General features: G+C 37.0%; 1 protein-coding gene across 1 annotated transcript in view; it reads left to right on the top strand.

Annotated features, from left to right (window-relative positions):
* The window catches only part of LOC102959637 (tigger transposable element-derived protein 1), a 41,977-nt gene that overhangs the window by 8,920 nt on the left and 12,093 nt on the right, over positions 1–20,964 (top strand). Inside the window, 5 exon segments of the mRNA XM_042977208.1 lie at positions 2,348–2,373; positions 5,511–5,584; positions 10,026–10,128; positions 12,799–12,909; positions 13,440–13,583. Of these exon segments, the coding sequence (XP_042833142.1) occupies positions 2,348–2,373; positions 5,511–5,584; positions 10,026–10,128; positions 12,799–12,909; positions 13,440–13,583 (458 nt within the window).

The raw sequence follows: 20,964 nt of genomic DNA on the forward strand, positions 1-20,964 counted from the left end.
TCTTTCCATTTTGCCCACTTCCTCCACATTTCAGATTATATTTATTCTAAATAGACACATACATCTATCTCTGTCTCCATCTATCCATCTACACTATAGTTACGTGTAGTGCCTGAAACTGCGTTAGGGGCTTTTTATGTTTGAACTTGTTTCATTGTTACATTCATTCTCTGACAATGACATTTTTATTCTTGTTTTATGGAAGTTAGGCTTCAGACTCCTACCCCAATCTCTATCTCCTAAATGCTCTTACTCTTTATTATGCAAAGTACTTCCTTATTTCCCTCATATATTGCCTCCATTGGCTAACTGTACATTCTCTTAGTGTAGGGATAATAATACCTTTTGAGTTTTATACGGTTCCTGCAGCACCTAACACAGCAATACCAACACAGTAAGAACTTAATAAATATTTATTTCCAATCTTTGAATTCCTGTCCTGGTCTATGACTTTCCAACTGAGACAAATTTACTACAAAATGTGTGGACTCCTGAAGAATATCCCATGGCAAAATGTTTCCCCTTGAGGAACACTGATCTGAACTTGGTCAGTCTAAGAATGTAAAGGTCAAGATGGTTCATATGAAATGTAAGTATTGTTGACCTTCCTATACTTTATTTTTTTTAATTTTTTTTTAACATTTATTTATTTTTGAGACAGAGAGAGAGCATGAACAGGGGAGGGTCAGAGAAAGAGGGAGACACAGAATCTGAAACAGGCTCCAGGCTCTGAGCCGTCAGCACAGAGCCCGACACGGGGCTCGAACTCACGGACCGCGAGATCATGACCTGAGCCGAAGTCGGCCGCTTAACCGACTAAGCCACCCAGATGCCCCAACCTTCCTATACTTTAAATTTCAAATCATAGACAATCCTAGAAGAGCTATATCCCTCTCGATCCCCACAAATAGCTATTGGCTAAAAAAATTACCTAGGACTAAGGAAAATATTTATGACTTATGCCTTCCAATATATTATGTTAAAATTCTACTTTTCAGTGCCACAAACCTGGTTCTTTCCTCCTCGTTAGCCTTGTATCCTACTCCTCTATGAGAGAATATAGGTTCTTCTATTTATCCCATGTGTCTCTTTTTCTTACTCTATGTCTTTGTCCATATTCCTCATGCAGGTTTTACTACCACTTTTTTTTTGTTTGTTTTTTGTTTTCTGTCTCTTGGCATTCTACCCTATAGGGAAATCCAAAGTAAAGCCATAAAGCCGTTGTGATATTTGGTCATGCAGTAAATGAAGAGGGATTCTCTTGCCTAAGCCTATGCTGTTGCTCCTAGGGAATGCCTAATATATTTATTTATTAGAAGTTGTTTCGTATCAGTGAAGGCTCTCTTTTCTTTTTATGTTATAGAAGAGACTTGTTTCTACTAAAAGGGGTATAAATGTCCCCTGCCACCACTGCAGCTAATACAAACTAGAGATTTGCTGATAAATGCAGCCATTAATAAGGATACAGGTTCCAGAGTATTTAGGCAGACAGCAGCCAGTCAGGATTTTCTCTGACATAATGGATAGAGGGAAAACATTCTATAGGAATCAATTTTTTTAGATCACTTCATTGTGCTTTGGACATTCAAAGTGAACTTAGACTTTGTGTAAAGACTCTGACACAAGACGCAGAGTCCAAAAGAGATGTCCTGGGAAAACAATCACAAACAGTGTACAGAGGAACAGTATAAGCAGGAACATCATTCCTGTCTTAGCTACTGAGCGGAAATAATACCAGCTGGAATAGAAGAGGAAGTGGAGGATAGGAATCACAGCCTCCCTAAAGTTTGTGTGGGTTCTTGTTTATTAGCACATAGAGTAAAATCTGCATTAGTCACATCACAAGATGTGGGCTCATTCATGCTCAGCAATACTTATGTACTTTCATAAACTCCAGAATTAAAGAGCCCATCAAATATTATTCATTTTTATATGTAAAAGTCAAATCCAAGACTATTAATTTAAACTCATTATAAAATTCTATCATAATAGGCTTATTCTGCTTAGGTATGTTGGCACATTACAAACAGCATGGCTATTTCCCTTCTCTAAATACACATAGCACTTTAAATCCCAGCCAAATGATTATATATCCCTTTGTGTTGTGGCTTGCAATTTGTGAAATAATTCTATCCCCACAGGTGGTCTGAGAGTCTTTGAAAATAGGAATTGTGTGTTACATTGTCTTGCACAGTGGAATAGCACAGTAACTAATTCAAACCTTCATAGCACAACTAAATCCCTACCCTGTACCAAACTCCTTCAAGGGCAGCATAGAAAAGTTAAAAAAAGAAAGGTGAGGTATGAATTCTTTTGTTTTTTTGCTTTTTCTTTCTTTTCACCTCAGATATCCCTCCAATATCAGAAAAGATGGTAACTTCCTCCTTTCTAGAGCCAGTCTTTAGTACTGGCTAAATTCAGTGCTCAGTCGCAGATAACTATCTGTAATGATCTATGGATTCATAAAGCTCTAAATGCTTTTTTTTTATAGCTCTGTGGAATAAAGGGAAGGGGGGATGGTATATTTGAGGGTGATTCTCCTTCTGTATGGGATTGTTTAAAACTGAAAATTTTCTATTTCTGGTATTGCAAGAGCAAGAACATAATTTTCTAAGTATGTTGTTAAGTAGATTTTGATTGTGTGGTTTAAGAAAGGGAATATTCTGTATCTATATCTACATCTATATCAGCTTAAAACACTGAATATTCATTTGTACTTCTTGTGTTTCAGAGACACAAAAATCTAGTTCCTTAGGTCTATCTCATTTTCCAAGTGAAGAAATAGAATTAATTGCTCTACCATCGGTCTCAGAGATACAAGTCAAGAACTTGAATTCTCATCCTGAATCTGCTACTTATCCTACATCAGCCCGGGCAAACCATAAAGCTTCTGGATTAAATTTCTTTATGTGGAGAATTTCTGAAGTCCCTTCCAATTACATGTTTCTATAATGACTCTAACTTTTCTGTTCCCCTTCTTTTACAATGGACCCACAACTTCTATTTTACTGTAGCTACCTCTGATTTTAGACTTGCTCTATCCGCAGTGCATACAGCTATGTGTGTGCGTGCACACACATAATAGATTGGAGCACAGCTATATGGCTTATTAAATTGGTACTGGTGTTAAATAAGTACGGATCCTCCAAGTGCTCAAGCAACTTTGAAAATTTGTAGCAACTATAGTCTTTTGGCCACAATGTGGGTGGGATGTACCATCGGTGCTACCATTATGACCCAGTTTCCAGCTGGTAATCAGGCTTTATGACTTCAAACGACAAGTGTTTTAAGTTTGTTTTCAAAAAGCAAGTGTGTAACCATAAAACTGGTATGCAGATTTCCTTTTTAGGGATTTCTGAAGTCACTAAACTATATTTTGCAAAGTTCTGTGAGACTAATAATAAATAGATAAAATATAAGTGACAAATAGTTCTTCCAAATTATATGACAACGGAGCCAAGCTTTTGTGCATCATTTCATGATCCTGAAATGAACATAATCTAGTTTATAGCATTTCTTTTAGCCCATGTGAATGCCTTTTTCTCAAGCTAGCATTTTAATAGGTTTTCCTTACTTTGACACATTTTCCCAGGTTGCACTTAATACTTCAAGATCTGAGTCACAGAGCTTCAGTATAGCATACTTCTCTCACAATAGCTAGTTTTCTCTAAGTTTGAAAGTAAATTACCTATTAGAATTGCAATAGAGAGAAGCCTGAAGCAGCCAGTTTGAAATAATGAAGTGCCTTTGTGAGCACAGTCACTTTTTAAACATCCCTGGTTATAGAACGAATAAACCAAATGTAGTAGACGTTTTATCAGGCATGATAGCAGACATTCAGGAAAACAGACAATGCCCTTGGAGTTTTGGCATTTATCTGGCTTGCATGTCCTTAAAAACAAAGCCATTGGCACTATCCTCTTTTCATACATCACTTCAGGAGTTCCTGGGCCTGTTTTTAGCACATGTGGAAAGTAAACCCAGTTTTTTAGAACTGAACAGATTAGTACTGGAAGAACCTGAGAAGACCTGGGAATGAGAACTTACCTGACAATCACCTCAATCTATTTAAGGGAGCATACTTGCAAGCCAGTTCCCAAGCCACAGTGAAACAGTGTCTAGATCAGCATCTCTTAATGACCATTTCTCCCCTAAATAACCGCTTGAAATATTGAATTAAAAAAAAAAGGTCTTGTAATTGAGCAGGTGTCACTTGCAACTTTCTAGAAAACTTAGTTACCTGACATTTTTCACTGATTTCTCTTATATTAGAAAATGAAATGTCAGACACTATTAATTGCGTTTTTACAATAAGTAGTTACAGCAGGAGTAATGGCTAAATGAAGGCACTTTCTGTCTAATGCACAATGGATGTATTCATTTAAATGTATTCAATTTAGATGAATGCAATATGTCTATATTCATTACAGTTATACTTATCTGTGGGCTGAATTGATGGGGTGGTAATTACTACTTTTATAAATGGGACAGTATTGTCAGTCTGGAGGAAGAAAATTCCTTTTCTTATCATGTTTTATACACCCACACAATAGACACATTCTAGGATCTTTCTTTCAAGTGTAGAAATTTTGCCCTTGATCTTCCATTGGATCTAATGATTGTAAATACGGTCTGCCAGGAGGTTGCCTTTCTTGAAGGTTGACGAGGGCTGCTCTTTGTCTCAGGGAAAATGACAGAAAGGAACTGAGAGTGTCAAGATCATTCCATACAAAGAAGTTTGCATTTGTCACATGGCAAGCCTCAAGCTCAGCTATATGCATAATATAGCACGGATCAGATTAATTTTACACTGTACATTGTTTTTCTTTGAGTGCAATGAAAGTAGGACTATCAAAATGTAGTTTTGCCGTACATTTTTTTTTCAAGAGACACCTTTTTCAAGAACAGTTTTAGGTTTACAGAAGCATTGGGCAGAAAGCACAGAAAATCCCCATGTTATCTATTCAACTCTTACAACTAATCTCCCTTATTATTGCTATTTTGCATTTGTGTGGTAGGTTACTGTGATACAACTGATAAACTGATATTGATATGTTGTTATTAGCCAAAGTTTGTAGTTTATCTTAGGGTTCACTCTTGATTTGTACAATTATATGGGTTTTGACACCACCATACACATTTCAGCATTCCAATGCTCTTCCTTATAGCACAATACGCACCCAGACAAAAAGTGAAAGAGAAATCGAATGTATTTATTCCTTCACTCAATATATTTATTCATTCATGCATTCATTAATGGGTGTTAGCAGGCCAAGCACTGCTATTTAATGGATTCAACCACTTCCCTGACCCTGGCTTAGTTTGCATATCTGTTCATGCACCCTCTTTTTCTCCCCAACCCAAGTATACTGTTTGGTTGTCCTTGCATCTTGATGAGCTAATATATTGTGTCCAGCAAGGCTCATCAGTTTTTGTGTATTTTACTATTTCGTTGATTGTTAAAAACCTCTGCAAACCATTTCATGACCTTTAAAACATGTACATTGTAGCACCTGTATTCAATCGATAAGCAATCTGGAAATTATACCGGCCCCCTTTTTGCCTTCATGGTGGACAAGCGTAGGTAAGCAATGAAGCAACAGCTACTGTTATGATTATCTTAGGGTGCATCTGAGACTGCCTTACTCTCTTTCTAAATTGTTTTTCTGGTGGAAGAAAAGTATATTAATATATGCTGAAGAAGATGTAGTTGGTGGTGTAGAATGCTGATGAACAGTGGTTCTAATAGAAATGCATGTATTTTTCAAAAATAGTCTCTGTTCAAGTGCAGCCAGTTAGGAAGCTTTTCCAAAATAAGCAGTTATACAAGCAAACTCTAAGTATTTAATTGTTACTTCATGATCAGAAATGCAATCTTCACTCTGCCATTTTGCCAGTAAGTCAGAAATTTGTCATTTCTTTCCAAATTAGAAATGATGCCAAACTGTCTCCACAACATGCTACACAGAGGCAAGAGTTCATATATTTAATGTGGTTGTATTTGTCTTCTAATCTGGGTACCTGAAATGAATTATTAATAAGAAGGGAAAATCGTTCAAATCTAGGAAGTGGCTGACATCACACCTACGTGGGCACTGATGGAAAGGTATAACTCTGGTCATTTTCTTTTTTTTTTTTTTTTTTTTTTAATTTTTTTTTCAATGTTTTTTATTTATTTTTGGGACAGAGAGAGCATGAACGGGGGAGGGGCAGAGAGAGAGGGAGACACAGAATTGGAAACAGGCTCCAGGCTCCGAGCCATCAGCCCAGAGCCTCACGCGGGGCTCGAACTCACGGACCGCGAGATCGTGACCTGGCTGAAGTCGGACGCTTAACCGACTGCACCACCCAGGCGCCCCACTCTGGTCATTTTCTAGTCCAAGTCGGGTAACCCATTACCAGATTCTTAATGAATTGTAAAGCGAAAAGTTGATTATGGCAAGGTCAGATGAGTACTGAAAGTCAAGAATCTGTAGTTCTGGTTGTGAATCTGTGTGCAGAACTACCCTTCCTTACTTTAGGATAATCCTTCATTGAGTTCCTTAGACCTTAGACTCTCCATTAAAAAAAATGTGTGTGTGTATATATATATATATATATATATATATATATATATATATATCTTGTTCTAAACACCTAAAACCTCATATGTTTAGGATCATACCGATCTGCCATCATTTCATCAGTTTCATTCTCCATGATATGACTTAAATTGCCAGGGCAGGCCATGCTATCTATTATGTAGGGGGAATGGCATTCTCTGCCTTTTAATTCATGAGTTTTATTTATTCAACAAGTATTTATTGAGTTTTTCTAAATAAAAAGTGCCATGGTAGATGCTATTATAATGCAAAGAGCATTCTTTTTTTAAAGAAACTAGTGACATCTTTAGGAAAATCAATATTAGTAATATTAATGTTCAAGTATGAGTGCATATGATGATCTCTTGACTGTGTGTGGTATTCCAAAATAGTCCAAAATTTAAACAATTATCATGAGATAAAAACCTCTGAATCTCCTAATTGCATCAACCAAATTTGCATTGACTAGCATGAACTGATCATGCTCTCAGATGAGATGGTCGAGTGAGGTTGAGATGGGCTCCTCTCACTTGCTCAAATTTCCATCAGAAAACTAAAGTTGCTTTGTAGACTCATGAGAGAATGGTATTTTTAAAAATAATTTCCTAGTGTCACATGCATACAATGATGCATCCATGTTTACATATACACACAAAATATCTAGACATCAAGTTCTACTTTTGCCATGCATTATGCTAAGTGCTTCCATAAAAATAAACTCATTTTATACTTACAGCAGTTCTGCAAGCTACTCATTACTCTCCTTAATTTATACTGAAATAACTGAAACTTCTATAAGAGAGAGGCTGAGATTCAAGCTAGTCAGTCTCCAAGGAATATTTTTTCCCCATCACAAAAATAAAATAAATCAATGAATAAAACCCCCTACAGTGAGTTTTCCATTATCCAGTCTGTTGCAAAGATTCAGGAAGACAATGGGGACCAAAAGAGTTTTCCGAATCCATGACAGCCACTTGATCAGAGGAGGGGAATGCACTGTCTTTGAAGCAGGATCTTATTTGGGGACAATATAATAGAACAGGTTAGAGAATATTAGAATTCTTAAAGCAATCTCTTACACATAATAGTGAAAGGTCAAATGTGAGCTTTCATACAAAGAATATGAATTCAATCCTCAAAGCTCTGAGCTGGTATTACCATCAAGGAGATATGAAGAGCAGCAATTGATTTTTTCGTTTCCTTTTTAATAACCAGGGCACATATTCACAACCAGCAGAAACAAGACTACCACCTTGTATTTTCCTAGTGCCTATCTCTCAGCTTCAAGAACTTAATAGATTTTTAAAATTATAATTACTCCTCTTACACTCTCTGGGAGCTAGGGCCTTGGTATCATCCCAAATCCACAAAATGTTAGCAGAGGCAGCTTGAAATTTTGTGGCAACTGGATAAAACCTAAGTAATTGGGACAGCCTTTAGCATGGTGATTAATAGTTCTGAAGTCAGGCAGATCTGATTCTTAATTTAGTCTCTGCTTTTCAGTGATTAGCAAGTTTCTAAACATGTTTGTGCCTTGTCTTCCATACCTTTATATGGAATAATAATAGATAATACTTCATCAGGTTATTTGGAAGATTAAGGGAGTTAACAAGTGTGAAGTGCTTAGCAGATTTCCAGTTTACAATGAATGCTCAGTGGGTGTTACTGTGTAATCATCATTACGATAATAAAATAATTTGGTAGCAAAATAGCCATATTTCCAATTAAAAGCATTACTTTAGTCAGAATTCTTGCCACATTAGATATGTCCCTGTTATTTGCATGAATGTAAATTTTTGGTGTGAAAAAGTCCATGTTCCCTCCCTGCACCCAAAATATTAATTATTAAAAGTAATTAATTACTACAGAATTCTTATTGAACTGAAACATAAAATGCCCACTGGCAATACCTAATGTTTTAAAAATGACTCTTGTTAAGATAACTGTCATATTCAATTTATAATTCTTTTTCAACCTTTTAATGAATCATTGAGAATGGTTAACACGAGGCTTTCTTTTGCTTCATAAATGTTACTTTTTTTTTCTGTTAAATAAGCTTCTAAAGCCTCCTTTTAGGCAAAGTGTGAAAGAGAACTTTGAATAACTAGCAAAGCAATGATAGAATTATATGTTTTTAATTTTATTTCCAGTATAGTTAACATACAGTGTTGTGTTAGTTTCAGGTGTACAGTCTAGTGATCTGACAATTCTCTACATTACTCAGTGCTCATCGTGATGAGTACTCTTTAATCCCTTTCACCTATTTCACCCATCTCTCCACCAACCTCCCGTCTGGTAACCTTTTGTTTATTCTCTATAGTCAAGAGTCTGTTTCTTGGTTTGTCTCCTTTTCCTTTGTTCATTTGTTTTGTTTCTTAAATACCACATGAGTGAAATCTTATGGTATTTGTCTTTCTCTGACTGACTTATTTCACTTAGCATTATACTCTTTAGTTCCATCCACATCGTTGCAAATGGCAACGTGTCATTCTTTTTTATGACTGAATAATATTCCATTATATATATATGTGTGTGTGTGTGTGTGTGTGAATGTATGTGTGCATATGTGTATATATGTATGTATGAATCTTCTTTATCCATTCATCTGTCCATGGACACTTGGGCTGCTTATATAATTTGGCAATTGTAAATAATGCTGCAATAAACATGGCATTCAGTGTAAATATGCAATAATGCCTGTATCCTTTTGACACAGTACTTCTGTATTTTGGGGGTAAATACCAGCTAGTGTGATTAACGGATCAGAGGGTAATTCTATTTTTTAACAATTCTTGAATGTATAACTACTTAGTGGTTAGTCGGATGAGTGTGTGGTTAGAGGGAAGAATGAATGACTGGATGGGTGAAGAAGCATGACACGGTGGATAATGTTCCCTGCTTTACCATTGCCTGATTTTCTAGAGCTCATGAAGTTACTGAACATCAGTGGCCTCTTTCAGCTGGTAGATTTACACTACACGATACCTTCCTTACTAGTCTGCTAGTCTGAGCCCTTGCCCTCCAGTCTTCTGGTACATACAGCTAGACCAACTCAGCTCCTTCTCCATGGACAGTTCAACTTCACACTAGAGAACAGGCCCACCTCACACATGGACCACTGGGTTATGGTTCTTTTACCAAAAGTAGCTCTAGTGCCAACCACAGTTTCCAATTTTGCCAAAGATGCTTAACAAACCTTATTATTATTATTTTTGTTTCTTTTCCTCTGTGATTCCTCTCGCCCTATCCAACTCTTGGCTTATATTCTCTTCTGCCTGAGACTTTCATTCTCAGGTCTCAGCTTCCCCACTTCTGACCCCCAATTACCTGCTGTTAAGTTTATGCTCTTACTTCTGGGTTTGATAGACACCCTAGATTGTGACCTCTGTGTGCTATGCTAATGGCAGTTATTTCCCTCATATGTATTCCTCCTCTCTTAATAAGGGAACTAGAATATGCCCTGGGGAATATCATTAATTCCTTAGAAGGAAGGAAGATGGGGATAGCAGCACCATTTCCCGGCAAGAAAAATGAATTAAGAAATGGGGTATGCAGTTTAGTCTGATAAAGGTGAAATGTGGACATTCACAGGAGATGGCTTAAATGTTGGTAACTCTCTTATAATTATAAATTTTGCAATGAAATTCACTTAATGTCATAATTAAAGGATTTTTTAGTAATAAATGCTGCGTAGATGAAGATACCAAGAGTAATTGCAGAAGCCTCACCCCTAGTCATTGAGCTGTTGTTATAAAAATCCTCCATATAGGGGTGCCTGGGTGGCTCAGTGGGTTAAGGGTCTGCCTTTGGCTCAGGTCACATGATCTCAGGGTTCATGGTTTGAGCCCTGCGTGGGGCTCTGTGCTGAGAGCCTGGAGCCTGCTGCAGATCCTGTGTCTCCCTTTCTCTCTCTCTCTCTCTCTCTCTCTCTCTCTCTCTGCCTCTCCCCTGCTCATGCTCGGTCTTGCTCTGTCTCTCAAAAATAAATAAACATTAAAAAAAATCCTCCACATAATCGGGAATAACATGAGAGGTATTTTTAGCTCCCCTGAATTCTCAGTTACCACCCACTTCCAGTTAATGAAGCCGAGGCACTTCTGATCACTGAAGCAGAGGTTTTCCATATCCAAGGCACATGGTCACTTTTCTAAGGTTGTTATTCTAGTGTCGTGATCATGTAAGAAAAACTGTGGGTAAACCTAAGTAGTCTCTAGTCCCAGTCTTTGAACTTAGACAGGGCATGTAAAGGACATGTAAAATGATCCCTGGAGAAAGATGGGATGAGAAATAATGGTTGCCTCTAACTGTAAGGCTACTAGTTCAAAAGAATGAACTCTACCTCAGTGTTACACCTCTGCCTCAGTTCTCAAGTGACTACGTTAACAAGCCATTATTTCAATTTTTTGAGCAACTGGGTTTTTGTCCTGAAATTGAAGTCCGTGTTCTCATTACTGGATACATCCTGTCAGTAGTTTTTATATCCCCCATTAGCCTAGAATGTAACCAAATTGCTACTTTAATTCTCTTACATAGACAGTCCAGATATTTGGCTTAGTTTTGTTGTTTGCTAATGGTACTCCCATCCTGCTTGCTTTTTGTGCCATGTTGTGTTAGCCTCTTATATTTGGGCTTGAATCATTATGCTCCCATGTCTAAATTCATTGCTCCATCACCTTGCCCAACCCTGTGATGATCTGCCTACATTCCCTGTGCTTGCTTTCTTACCTGGTCAGCAATGGTCCTGTGATTCAGGTTAATGGCCTGATTTCTTTCTATAGAGTGTTAGTCACGTTAGAGAAACAGAACTAAAGTCCATCCTTTATTTTGTGTCTTCATCCTTTTTATAAAGTTTATTAATTTATTTTTAAGGGAGAGAGAGTGTGTGTGTGTGAGTGGAGCAAGGGCAGAGAGACAGGGACAGAGAATCTGAATCAAGCTCTGCACTGGCAGCAGAGAGCCCAATGTGGGGTTCAAACTCACAAGCCTTGAGATCAGGACCTGAGCTGAAGGCAGACGCTTCACTGACTGAGCCACTCAGCACCCCCTGTCTCTTCATTCTTTATACGTATTTATTTGGTACCCTCTATGTGCCAGTCACTCTTTTCTTTAGGCACTGGGATAATAGAGGACTTGCAGAATGGCAGAAGGTGTGAATATGTAGGCTACTATTATCCATTAACTTATGTAATGTATACTAAATAGGTAACTCTGGACTAGACAATATGTTTGGCATTGTGGACACAAACTTGAATAAAACAGTTCCTGTCCTCAGAGGATGTATGGGCATAGACATGAAAACAGATAATCTAGTATCATGTGACTTTGTCTGATTATAGAATTAAAGGGGGTAATATGGGAGCATGGGTTCATGCAATATGACGCTGATGAGGTAGGGAGGAGCTTGTATGGTACATTAAGAGGACTGGCCTCAAGGGAGATAGCAAAGCATCTTGTTTATTAACAAGGGAGCTAGGCATACATTATTTGAATTCAAATCCCCCCTCCACTTACTCAGTGGCCATGAGTGTGTGATTCGAGTGTGTGATTCTAAGTGCTGATTGATACCTCTGTAAAGTGTAGATTAAAAGACAACTTATTTTTATAGGGTTGGTGTGAGGAATAAGTGAGATAATTCACCACATACTCAGCTTACTACGTGGCACATAGCTTATGCTCAGTAAGTATTCATCGCTATTATTCTATAGGAAATAAGAGAATTCAAGAGGATTATTATTCTTTTTTAATTGAAGTATAATTGACCCCCAACGTTATGTTAGTTTCAGGTGTACAACATAATGTTTCAACATCTCTATATGCTCACCGCCAGTGTAGCTACCACCTGTCACCACGCAGTGGTGTTACAATACCACAGACTATATTCTCTATGTTCAAGAGGATTTGAAGCAGGGGAGTGATGTGGCCAAAACTCTGTCTGTGATAAAGCACAGTCAAAATTATAAGAGTAATGGTTTTGAAAACTATGTGGTAAACCCAGTGGCCGTGTCTAGCATGAACTGATGTTTCTCAAAGAAGCTTAGCCTGGAGTTAGAGACTGCAGATAAATATGACCCTAGCTATAGTGTGAATGGAGGTCATCCACGGAGACTGTATGGAGTAGATAGATCAGTGGCTGAAGATGGAATTGTGTGAAACAGAAACGTAAGGGATAATATCAGAAGAAGAAATGTTTATGAATGTTCATGGATGTGTTTGGTAGCAAGCAACGAAATGGGCACTTTGTCCTTCCGATAAAGCCATGGGAAAGCATTCCAGAGGGGACAAAGGGCTGGGCCTTGGGAAAGGGGTAGGAGCTCATCAACTTGACAAGGTGGGAATAGGCATTGTATGCATAGAATAGCAAGTCCCAACACTGACAGTTTCAGTGAGGCTAAAACACATGAAGCAGTAAATGAATGATATAAAACAATGTCATCAATGTCCCAATAAAATATTATAGTAGAGAGGCCTTGTAGTAATGGGTGCTTCAAGGACATAGTGGAGGCTTGTGTTTGAGATCAGCCATTGGATTGGCAGAGGAAATTGTGGTGATTCTTTCAGTTAGGTGAGTCAGTAGACCAACCTGGAAATGGATGGCAAGAAAGAGAATGACCAAGCTGCAACTGTGGGCTTCTTTGGGGGAATTCATTCTGTGTTTGTTGATAAGTTAGGAATGAGGCTGAGTTGAAAGTTATTTCCAGTGTGCCATGAATTTCCAAAATAAAAAAAGTAAATAAATAAAAATAATGAGCCTCACCATATTCTTTCAGTCATAGTAAATTTAAATAACAAGTTGGTTAATGTGAGATCTGGTTATGCTATGAGAGAGAAATATAACCAACATTTTTTCCTCCTTTAAAGGACTTTCCAGAAAAGGAGAAGTCCACAGCAAAGGCCCTGGAAGATGTAAAAGCAAACTTTTACTGTGAATTATGTGACAAGCAATATCACAAGCACCAGGAGTTTGACAATCATATTAATTCTTACGATCACGCTCATAAGCAGGTAAGCCCGAGTGGGAAAAATCTTTCTTATTCCTAGATTTGTACCTTCACAACAGAATGTATGCATTTAGCCTTATTTATTGTCATCTAAGATGCTGAGGTGAAACCATTTTTTTTTTCTTGAAAGGTTGTTTTCTGTTTAAATGTTAGGTGAAATTTTTTTTTTCCTAGAAGTCACATAAAACTGTAGGTGAATTTAAAGAAGATCTAAAAGCAGACTGATATTTATTTTAGAATTACACATACGGGGAAGCCAGAACCCAGTAAAAAGAGTGACCTATTCAAAATCACCTAACTAGATAGTGGCAAAAGCAGAGCACTGGACAGAATCTGTTATAGGGTTCTTTCAAGATTTCTGAGGTTTAGCGAAAACTAGGACTTTAGGAAAACAATTCTCATTAAAAGGTTACATTTTCCAAAGAATACCCTCTTAGGAAAGTCAAAGTGATTACTTAATAAATGGACCATTGCAAACAAATAAACGAAAACTCTGAGAGGCTAAGTTGAGAGGTAATTCATATAGAAACATTTCATTTTTTTTCCCTAAAGGGCCATATATATATATTATCAGTTTGGATATTCTATGCATGCTACTATAATCCTCTCTTTCCATCTCTCTATGCAAGAGGAGGCTATTATTCTTATCCTGTTAGCATTTATCCTTGTTGCATGAGGTATGAAGATTTTGGCCATTTAAGAATTAGGAGTGTAAAATACCACTAAGAAAGAGATTCCACTTGGTCAGAGGATTGACTGTGGCTCACAACTGTGAGAAGGTGTACACTCCTGATGCCAAATGGATCTGATATCTTGGAATGTGTGGGGAACTCTTCTATAATCTAGACCTAAAATATTTATTCAGACTAAACAACAACAAATATTTTGACTAACATCCCTAGTATTTACTGAGTGCATATAAAATATTTGTCCTTGAGAGATCCAAGGTTCAGTTTCTATTTTTAAAGGTGTGGCATGTATCCATAATTTATTGTATTTTTCAGTCAAGAGCAAGGACATGGAATAAACTGTTTTAGGACTGTGATTCCCAAAACTTAGTGTGCATAATGATCACTTTGGAACTTGATAATGCAGATACCCAGCCTCTCCTTCAGGTATTCTAATTCAATAGTTCTGAGTGGGGCCCAGGAACTTGCATTTTAAAATGATTAAAATGGAGAATTTCAAACAGGGTTCAAAATATCCATTATTGGGGCACCTGGGTGGCTCAGTCCACTAAGCAACTGACTCTTGATTTCAGCTCAGGTCATGATCTCAGGGTCCAGTGATTGTGATCGAGCCCCATGCTGGGCATGGAGCCTGCTTAGGATTCTGTCTTCCTCTCCCTCTGCCCCTCCCTCACTAGTGCATGCATGTGCTTGCTCTCTCTAAACATACACACATACATATCTATACTTTTGGTTGACACGTGTTTAAGTTTCTTTGAATATATATTTCAACTATAGGTTTTTCATTCCCTCCTTATGTTTACTTCTTGCAATTTATCTGCTGAAAAAATTAGACATATTCAGGATTTTGCTAAATGTAATCCAATACTGTCTTTTCTCATTTCCTCTGTCTTCTGTGTTTCTTTTAAACTGATTGTTACATATAGAGATCTAGACAAATTCAAGTTCATACTTTTTTCTTGGCAAAAATACAAGGCACATTGTACCCTTGTGTAAAGAGGCATATGATGTCTAATTGCCTCTATTTTTATGACTTTAAGTTTGAGAAATGGGTTTAGATAATAGCTGTTTGATCCATCCATCATTAAGTACCTCACTTTTTTCCACTAATGATTTTTGTAACCATCGATGATCATTTGCTTAAATCTATTACTTCATTTCAAGTTGTAAAATGATGATTCTAATTCTATCATCCATTCATTATTAATTACATGGAATATGTCTATAAAGAGAAATTTCCATAAGCATCACTCCCAGTGGATTTTATGTAGGTGGTCTTGAGATGATATACATATATATATATATATATATACACACACACACACACACACACATATGTAATATATATGATTTATATATATATATTTATATATATATATTACATATATATGATTTAGAAAAATAAGTAACCAGAGAAGGTTCTCATGGGATAGCTACATATGATCTGTGCTTTAAACATGCAGAAGTAGATGTTGAACTTGAGGCTGAAGATGGGATGGCATTCTTGACAGTGGAAACACAAGAAGCTAAGGTGAGGAAATAGAAGGGCATGAGACATGTTTTCAAAACTGTAGAAAGCACTGGACTCCTAAGAGGGTGATTTCTCCACACCTGCTCTACCTGCTACAGCCTCTCTTGTACTCTGGAATTCTGTCTCATCAATTTCCCTTTTTATTAGTTCCTTCAATCTTATTTCCATTGGCTTTCCAACATGTTGATAAAACAAACTTTCCTCTAGCCTTCTATTTTATCTGTGTCCCTATTTCTGTGTGTCTTTAGGCTTATCAGTGCTCTAATGTTCCTGGGTATGCTCCTTCACCAAACAAGGGTTGAGCTTCTGTTATGTACTGTTGTGCTAGTTGTGAAAAATGGACCCATTTGGTCCCTAACTTCAGTTGGGAGCTGACATCCCAACTGGGGAGACAGACACATCCACACACCATAAGTGTACTAGCAATTGTATACCTAAGATACTAAGTGTAAAAAACTGATTTACGAAAGAAGAGATGACAATTAAGCTAGAATTCTTAAAGAATGACTAGAAATTAACTGTGTAGTGACAAATGGTAGGTCTTATATGATAGAAAACCTACATCAAGACATGCGGCGGTTCCAGAGCATGATCCACCCACAGAGAAACTGCAACAGATTCTCTCTCTTTGGCCACTAAAGTCACCGTCACTATCCTGGGGAGCTCTTGTGTCTCATTCCTCTCATTCTTTTCCAGTAGATCTTGTTCTCGGTCTTCGTTCTGCAATCTCTTTCCACCATTCATATTTAATCTCACTTTTGAATCTTTGCTAGGGCCTTTGAACTGGACTCCCCATCTCCAGTAGTTTCCCTGCTCCAAACCAGGCTACCCATTTATGGCCATTTAATCTTCTTAAATGACCACGTTCAGGGGGTGATGACTGACTTTTTCAAGAGTCTGAACTACTTAGCCTGTCAATTCAAAATGTCCACAGTCTGGCTCTGGCTTCCATTTCCAGATTTATCTTCTGCAACTCCAGAATTTCCCTACAGTTTCTCAAAGATGCCTTATGCTTTCCCACCTGCTCATCTTGGCTCCTAATCTTCCCTCTGCCTGGGATGCCTCCCATCTCGTTCGTGGCTGTATTTCAGCATATATTCCTGCGTATTTAATGCAGAGATTGACAATTTTTATCTGGATATTCAAAGAGCTGAGATCTCATGGTAAGGTGACTTGACAGCATTTTCCAAATTCTCTTTGATCAAAATCTGTTAACATTGTGCAGAATTTTGTACAAGAGTCCACTTTGGAAACCAATGGAATAATTAAATGTGCTGTAGACCTTGTAAGACTCCTTTCTTGTGTAATGTTGAAATTTCTTTTACCTAAAGATTTATTTTAGCCTAAAAATTTGACAATAGCTTGAATTTTAAATGAATCTGGGTTTACAATTTCCCTTTTAAATGAAACTGAATTTTATATACAGAAAAAGGAAGTATTTACTAAAGTAAAACATGCAAAAGTCTTTTTTTTTTTTTTTTCAAATTCCAAAGCTAAATATGTCTGTTTGGTTCTTGCTTCAGTAAGGGCTCTTCTTGATTGTGATGATGATTATAATGATAGTGGTGAGGATTTGGCTGAGAATATTTTTTGGCCTGAGTAATATGAATAGCTTCTATAATTTTATTTTCCATGTGGATTCAGACAAAATATCTGTCCTCTTCTGTTGAACTTCCAACAGTATGGTCTTTTTGGTATACTTTGAAGTGACTCTAAATTCACATGAAATGAATTCTGTTACTCATTGGTAGAATGACTTAGAATGAGAAGCAAGGTAATCTGAATTTTTATTATTCCCTAGGCTCCTTCAGTTGAATAAGTGATTTCTAAGCTTTTATATTGTCTTGTACCTGAATAGCAGTGTCCTGTGTTATTTTATTATAAAGATTATATTATTCAGAGATATATTATAAATCTAGAGAAGTAAGTCAAAATATATGACTTTAAAAATAAAGTAAAATAGCCTGAGAGTCATAGCTTTAATTTAATTCCATTGGGCATTTAATATAATTTTTCTATAATTTGATAAAAAATTAAGGTATTCTTCTTAGGTGAGGTGCCTGGGTGGCTCATTTGGTTAAGCATCTGACTTTGGCTTAGGTCATGATCTTGCAGTCCTTGAGTTCAAGCCCTGCGTCAGGCTTTGTGCTGACAGCTCAGAGCTTGCAGTCTGCTTCAGATTCTGTGTTTCTCTCTCTCTGTGCCCCTCCCCCACTTGTGTTCTGTCTCTCTTTCTCTCTCTCAAAAAATAAATACACATTAAAAAAAGTTTTTTTAAAGATATTTTTCTTAGGTATTATTGGTAGAGAAAGATTGCTTGTCAGTAAAAAAAAGCTGAATTTTTTATAGATATTCAATAAGCGGAAAAATAAATTTCTAGCTTTAACAACCTAGCTCTATATATAACTCACATTTTTGGAAATAACTCTATTGTTTTAGCTATTGCCTTGAACTTATGTTTCCGTGTAAATGTTGAGCATTACCACTAAAGCAGTTTGAATGTATATACAAATTATAGTCACTTGGATAAAGACAGCAGTGTAACTATTAATATAGCTAACATGTTAATAACAGCTAATTTCTTGTGAGACTCTCTACAAGTCATAATTCTTTTCTCAAGACAGTTAGCCACAAGTGTATAATACTGAAATGAAAACTGCACATCCTTACATGCAATAAAAATCTCTCCTGCCTCAGAGACATACTGGCTCATCTCAATTTAGAAAAAACAAAGGAGCCTGATCCCCATACAAATAATCCATGAAAATATCTTCAATAATAAAAAACAAATCCACTTTTAGATCCTCCACATGTGACATTTAATCCTCCTAATTTTCATTTGCCTCACGACTGGATTTATTTTCACTCAGGAGAACTTGTCAAGCCTGAATTTCAACTCCAACTGATTCATTCTTAAAATATTATTTTGGATTCTCCCCAAATCTACCTGCTCAGGATAAAATAGCAGAACAGAATCACCTTTGCCGTCTTGTCTCCAAGAGGAAGACTCCCACAACTGCTAAACAAATTCAGTCCAATTACCCCTTGCTTTGCGCCTACAATTTGATTTTTTTTAAGTTTACTTATTTATTTTGAGAGAGGGAGAGGGAGAGAGAGAGAGAATACAAAATGCAAATAGGTGGGGGGCAGAGAGAAAGGGAGAAAGAGAGAGAATCTGAGAATCCCAAGCAAGCTCCACACTTCCAGTGTGGAGCCCAATGTGGGGCTCGAACTCACAAACCATGCGATCATGACCTGAGCCGAAGTAGAACATTTAGCCGATTAAGCCATCCAGGTGCCCCAAGTGGATTTAATTTTCTCCAAATACTGCCCCAATTGTCCTGATAATATATTTCACCATTATATGTTTAAGTTACTAGTCCTCTTAATGTGGCAAAAAAAACTTCAAGGTCTAGTTAATTTGTAGGATCAGCAAAGTTGATGAAATGTAGACTCAAGTATCTGGAATGGAAATTCTCAGAAACATACATGCTAGTGAAATAAAATACTACTTATCTTCATTTATATTCTGCATTCTATAATACAGCTTTCTGCTATGTGTGTGTGTGTGTGTGTGTGTGTGCGCACGCGTGTGTATGTGTACATTCATATGTATATGTAAATGTATATGTAAATATAAATGTATATATACATACCTTACTGACCCCACCCCCTGGAATTACCCAGCAGTAATTGGAACCTCCATTAGCAAAAAAAGTACAAAAGACTCAAAGAAGATCTTAGCTTCTGGCTCACAATTCAGCTTTCCTAAAATGCTGCTGCCAACCTTTTTTAGTTAAAGCCTTTTTGATCTTAAGGTTGTCTCCTGATTAAAAAATAAATTAAAAATCTATATTCTAGCTCTTTCTGTATCTCAGATGTGCCAAGTGCTTTCCTGCTTTAAGACATTTGCAATATATCTCTCTGTAATGTTCTTCCATGTGAACCTTCCTGGTTCTTCTCTTCATATGTGTGGTAGTTCAATGTCACTTTCTCTGGGCGGGGGTTGGGGGGAGGATCTCTGCTTTGCAACTCTACCTCAAGTGGACCGTTGTCAGTTCTCCCAACCTTAGTACTCTGTTTGCCCTCAGTGGTGGTCAGACTCTATTTGTGCTGGCTCTCCAGAGCCAATTGTTCAATGTATAAGAATTCTGAGAGCTGGCTCTTCAACCATCAGTAGCTTGAAATCAGCCATGGTTTGTGGTGGGAAATACACAAGTACTACAAACAATGCTTCTTAGGTTTTTTTGATTTTTCCAGAGTGTTTGTGTATCAGCACACCATTGCTTATTACTCTGTAAACACAATTTTTTCCTTTTTATTTTTTTGTCCTCTCCCCTTCTCCCTGCCATTGGCTCCACAAAGAGAAGAGGAGGGTGTTGTTGGTTCTATTGGCCATGTGTCCATCCTTGTCTCTCTAAAGTGTAGAGCTGTGTTTGGCACATAGTAATGATTCCATAAATATGTTTTAAAAAGAATGAGTAAGTGAATACCACTCTGTCCTACATCGGTATATTCATCCACCGTTGATAAATCACTTATTTTTTTCCGGTTTTAGTGAGAAATAGTTGCCATATATTAATGTGTAAATTTAAAGTATACAGCATAGTTTGATTTACATATATTGTGGGTGGTTACAGAGGAAAAAATATTTTGCTTTATGATGAGAACTCCTAGGATTTACTCTTAAAAACTTTTCTATATATCATATAGCAGTGTTAACTATAGTTATCATGTACATCACATTTCTAGTCCTTATTTATCTTATAACTGGAATTGTATTCCTACTGACCATCTTCCTCCAATCCCCGCTCCTCCCACCCTCCACATTTGGCAGCCACAACTCTGATCCCTTTTACTAAGATTACTTTTAAAGATTTGTCTTTCTCTGACTTATTTCACTTCGTATAATACAATCAAGGTTCATCCACATAACAAATGGTAGGATTTTCTCATTTTTATGGCTGAATAATATTCCATTGTATAATGTTGATGGATTTTTAAGATGTGTCCATGTCCTAGCTATTATAAATAATGCTTGTATGAATATGGGGGTGCAGGTGTCTTTTGAGTTTTTTGGGTTTTTTAAAAATAAATTATTACCAGAACTGGAATCGCCTGGTCATATGGTAGTTCTATTTTTAATTTTTGAGGATCCTCCATAA

The sequence above is a fragment of the Panthera tigris genome, chromosome A2, assembly GCF_018350195.1.
Source record: "Panthera tigris isolate Pti1 chromosome A2, P.tigris_Pti1_mat1.1, whole genome shotgun sequence".
NCBI classification, from domain to species: domain Eukaryota; kingdom Metazoa; phylum Chordata; class Mammalia; order Carnivora; family Felidae; genus Panthera; species Panthera tigris.